This window comes from Oncorhynchus tshawytscha, linkage group LG17, assembly GCF_018296145.1.
Source record: "Oncorhynchus tshawytscha isolate Ot180627B linkage group LG17, Otsh_v2.0, whole genome shotgun sequence".
In the NCBI taxonomy this organism is placed as follows: Eukaryota; Metazoa; Chordata; class Actinopteri; order Salmoniformes; family Salmonidae; genus Oncorhynchus; species Oncorhynchus tshawytscha.
The window spans coordinates 5,534,952-5,539,334 of NC_056445.1; the positions used below are offsets into that span (position 1 = coordinate 5,534,952).

General features: G+C 50.7%; 1 protein-coding gene across 1 annotated transcript; it reads right to left on the reverse strand.

The window, feature by feature from the left end:
• Positions 1–376: 376 nt before the first annotated feature.
• LOC121839753 lies at positions 377–1,761 on the reverse strand. The gene has a single exon (XM_042299972.1). The coding sequence runs from the start codon at positions 1,469–1,471 to the stop codon at positions 377–379; it is 1,095 nt and encodes a 364-aa protein (XP_042155906.1). The 5' UTR covers positions 1,472–1,761.
• Between the last annotated feature and the right edge of the window lie 2,622 nt (positions 1,762–4,383).

Consider the following 4,383-nt stretch of genomic DNA (forward strand, 5'->3'; position numbering starts at 1 on the left):
ACTTGTGTATAATGCCGAACCTCTCCTCCACCTGTCTCAGGTGTTTGTTTGCGAAGTGGGACCCATTGTCGCCGGATATGTCTAGGGACCCCATATCTAGGTATGAGTTCTGTCTGTAGCCACTTAATGACCGTTTTCCCATCCTCCTTAGCTGTTGGAATTGCTTCTACCCATCTAGAGAATCTATCTACCATTACTAGCAAATATCTCTTCCCGTTCTTTACATTGTCTTCTCCCATGTCTGTATAGTCTATACTGATGTCTTGGAAACATGCGTTTGGCACCGGGTAGGCCCCCATCGGGGTTTGGTAGGGCTTCTTTGGATTGTGGCTTCCACATATGTTGCATTCGTCACAGAATAAATCTGTCATGTCCTTCATGTGGGGTGCCACCATATGTATGAAACCTTCTGTAAAGTTCTGAGTTTCCCTTCATGAGTGGGTCCATGGGCTTCCCTTATCAGTTCTGGACAGAGATTAGCCGGAGCCACCAGTCGGCCATCATGGCATCTCCATATTCCATCTGGTCCCTTAGAGCCTCCCTTCTGTGTCCAAACCGAATGTTCGTAAGGGCCTGCCTCTTCCTGTAGTTCTAGTATGTGTTGGCTTGTCAATTCAGTCCTTGCCGGTTCTATCCCGAGCACCATCTGTCGGGGGCTGTATCCTCCTGCGGCCTTGGCTGCCAGGTCTGCGGCATCATTTCCTTGATTGATTCTGCTGGTCAGTCTTTGGTGGCCTCGGCATTTCATTATGGCCACTGTCTTTGGTAAGGACACGGCATGCATCAAACGTTCCATTTGGGCTCGGTGCTTGATGGGTAGGTTACCTGTGGTGGTAAAGTTGCGCCTAACCCATTGTGGTCCATCTATGTGCACTGCTCCGTGTGCGTATGCCGAGTCCGTGTAAATGTTTACAGTTTTTCCTTCGGCTTTCTCTAGAGCTTGAGTCAAAGCCACAATTTCCGCAAGTTGTGCCGATGCTGGCTGGGGGATAATTCCTGATTCCAACGTGACATGTGTTTTGTCATGCAGCTGCTGTACGACCGCATAGGCAGCTACGTTTCCTGTGTCTCCCTTGTAGCAACATCCGTCTGTGTACAGCCATAGGTCTGGAGATGTCAGTGGTTCATTTTCCAGGTCTGGTCTCAGTTTGAGCTCTTGTGCTGCCCTCTCTTGGCAGGAGTGTGCTAGGCCATCTTCTGCGGTGAGTGCATCTGCCATGTTCTTGTCGGTGTTCACAAAAGTGATGTGTGACTGGGTGCATTTGTTCTGGATTTTGTTTTTTCTGTCCGCACTGAAGGTAAATTCTTTGCTGATGAGGTATGCTGCCACCCCGTGGTGGGTGTGTATTTGCATCTTGTGGCACATTACCAGATGGGCTGTCTTCTCAATCGCCTTGGCTACCGCCGCAACGTATCTGGAACAGGCGGTCTGGCCGGTTTCAATGTGGTCAAGTTTTGAAGAGTGGTACATGAGTACTCTTCTCTCCCCCTCATGTTTCTGAAAAAGGACGGCGGATGCAAAGCCTTCCTTTTCAGAAACATCCAGGTGAAATGTTTTACCGTAGTCTGGTGCCGTGAGAGCAGCAGCCACAGACAGGTCAGTCTTCAGGAGCCCAAACGCCGTTGAAGCTTCAGGAGTCCATGTAAGTGGGGCCTGTAGGTTTCTTGGGCCAGCTTCTCGAACAATTTCTCTCAGACGTTCAGTTCTTTCAGTATAGTCTGGGATGTGAGTACGGCTGTATCCCGTCAACCCCAGCCAGGAAAGAGAGCATTCCTGAAACAGTAATGGGCCTGGGATGATGTAGGATTGAGTCTCAGTGTGATTTTGAGAGTCCGGCCCCCTCGCTTGAGATTTCCCTTCCCAGGAACAGAACGGTTCGTCTGCATGATTGGATTTTTGACATCTTGACTTTGTAGCCTTTGACTGCCAGAAAGTCTAACAGGGTTTTAGTCATTTCTAGACAGAGGTCTGAGGTGGGAGCCCCCAGCAACAGGTCGTCTACGTATTGTATGAGTATCACTCCTTCTGGGATTTTCAGTTCTGCCAGGTGAGTCTTCAGAATATAATTGAAGATTCCCGGGGAAGAAGTGTAACCTTGGGGAAGTACGGAATAGGTAAATTGCTGATTCTCGTAGGTAAAGGCAAAAAGTGGCTGGGAAGCCTCATCCAATGGGATGCTGAAAAAGGCATTGGCCAAGTCCACTACGGTGAAATACCGATGTTTGGGTGACAGGTTGCTCAGTATGATGTGTGGGTCTGGAACAGGGAGATCGATGGGTGTGGTAACTTCATTTACAGCCCGGAAATCCTGCACCATCCGGTATGTTTCTCCTCCTGCCTTCAGAACAGGAAGTATGGGGGTGTTCCAGAGTGATAGAGTCCTGTATATGCACCCAGCTTCCAGTAGGCCTTCGATAGTGGGTCTTATCCCCTCTGTCTGTTCTTGCTTCAGTCGATATTGGGTTCGAAATATTGGTACTTGTGCCGGATTGGTTAGGGTAATGCACACTGGTTGGACCTGTAACTTTCCCACGTCAAATGGTGTGGTTGTCCATATTGCCTTGTCTATGGAGTCCAAGACAGCAGGGGAGGAAGGGTGATCAGAATATGGTTTCCCGTGATGCCTGGGGAGAGTGAGGCGCTCAGGCTGGCACTGTTCTTCAGTGTCCACCATAGTCAGACGCCACATCTCTTCGGTGGTTGCCTTCAACAGGCCTGGTGTACTAGTCGCTTCCCAAGTGAGTTTCGAGGCCCTTTTATCATTGGACCCAGACTTCGGGCCTCATGTCCATTCCCTACTGTGAGGGTCACGTGTGGAGCAGAGTCGGGTCCCAGTTGATACCAAGGTTTAATATGGTGTGGGAGTATGACTGGGGCTGCCACCCCCTCAGGGCCGCACACGATGGTAAGGCAGCGTATGTTTGGGGTAAGATGCATCATGTTTTCATCCCAATCTTGTGTGTACGGCGTGTCTTCGTCGTCAGTGACGTTGAGAGTGCAGTGCAACTCAGCCTGTGGTGTCTTATAGGGATGGAAGGTATATATTAGCTTCCTCCATTGGTTGAATTGAAATTGGATGGCAGGAGTTCCAGGTCCAGATGGTAGGCATTTGAGCCAGTAAACCTCCTGTGTGGTGGATAGAGCAGGTGCGGGCAGAATTGGGAGCATCAGGATTCGGGCCCTTGGCGGTGGATCGAGCGCGACCTCCACACCTGACTCAGTTAGGTAGATTGCGCATCCTAACTTACAGAGTAGGTCTCGACCTAGTAGGTTGATTGGGCAATTTGGACAATATAGGAATTGGTGTTTCAAACTGGAAGGGCCCCACTGGAACAATAGTGGAGTAGTTTTGTATTGATCTTCAGGATTTCCTGAAACCCCCACCACCTTTACCTTGTCTGAAGAGAGGGGTTGATGAGAATTGATGGCGGAATATGTACATCCAGTGTCCACAAGAAACCTGTGGGTGACCCCTTGTACTACACATGTAATAGTGGGTTCCGTGTGGACAGAGAATTGTTGGCCATCTAACCCAACTGGTGGTGGTGGGCAGCCTCATTCCCATGGGGGTATCCCTCGGACATCCCCTGGAAGGTGGGACCGGTAGGGGCGCTGGGTTGTAGGCTGGTTGATATCCCTGGGTAGGGGCTGGTGGATATCCCTGGGCAGGGGCTGGGGCCCCTCTTCCCCGTTGTCCACCTCTCCTCCCTCTGTAGGCCAAGTATGACTGGCGCTGCTGTGAGAGGGGAGCAGGGCAGATCCTTGCATAATGCCCTTCTTGGTTACAGTTGTAGCAATTTCTTCTAGCTTGCGGCGGTCCCCCATGTCGGTCCAGATGGGTTAGAAAATCCAGGCTGGGTGTAACCCTCATATCCGTAGTTGGCTCCTGGATTTGGAGGGGCGGCGTATACGACCGGTGCCTGTGCGGGGGTCGGTGGTGCTGGAGCGGCCACCAACATCTGGTTCATGGTCTGAGTCACAATCTTGGCTATATCAGTGGGTTCCTCCGCCACCATTTGCTTTTTTGGCTTTGCGGTCTTTTGGGCCTCATTCAATTGTAATTTGAGCAGTTGGAGTTGTAGCGACTGAACTTGTGAATCAGCCGTGCCTTTGTCTTTGTTGTATTGAGAGATGTGATGGTGGACATGGGAGTTGAATTGGGCAGTGGGCAAGGCCATCAGCCCCACTGTGGCCCTAAGCTTGGTTTTCACTTCTATGGGTGTCCCATTCACCACCATCTCCTTCCACATGCTGAGAGTGGTTCCGCTCTGGTCATGGGGTTCAATGTGGACTGACCTCCAGGTGGTCTTGGCCCCATCTAGGTATTGAGCTGCCTGCTCCCCGTCTTCCATGGCAAAAGAGGTAAGGGTTGCATAATTTTT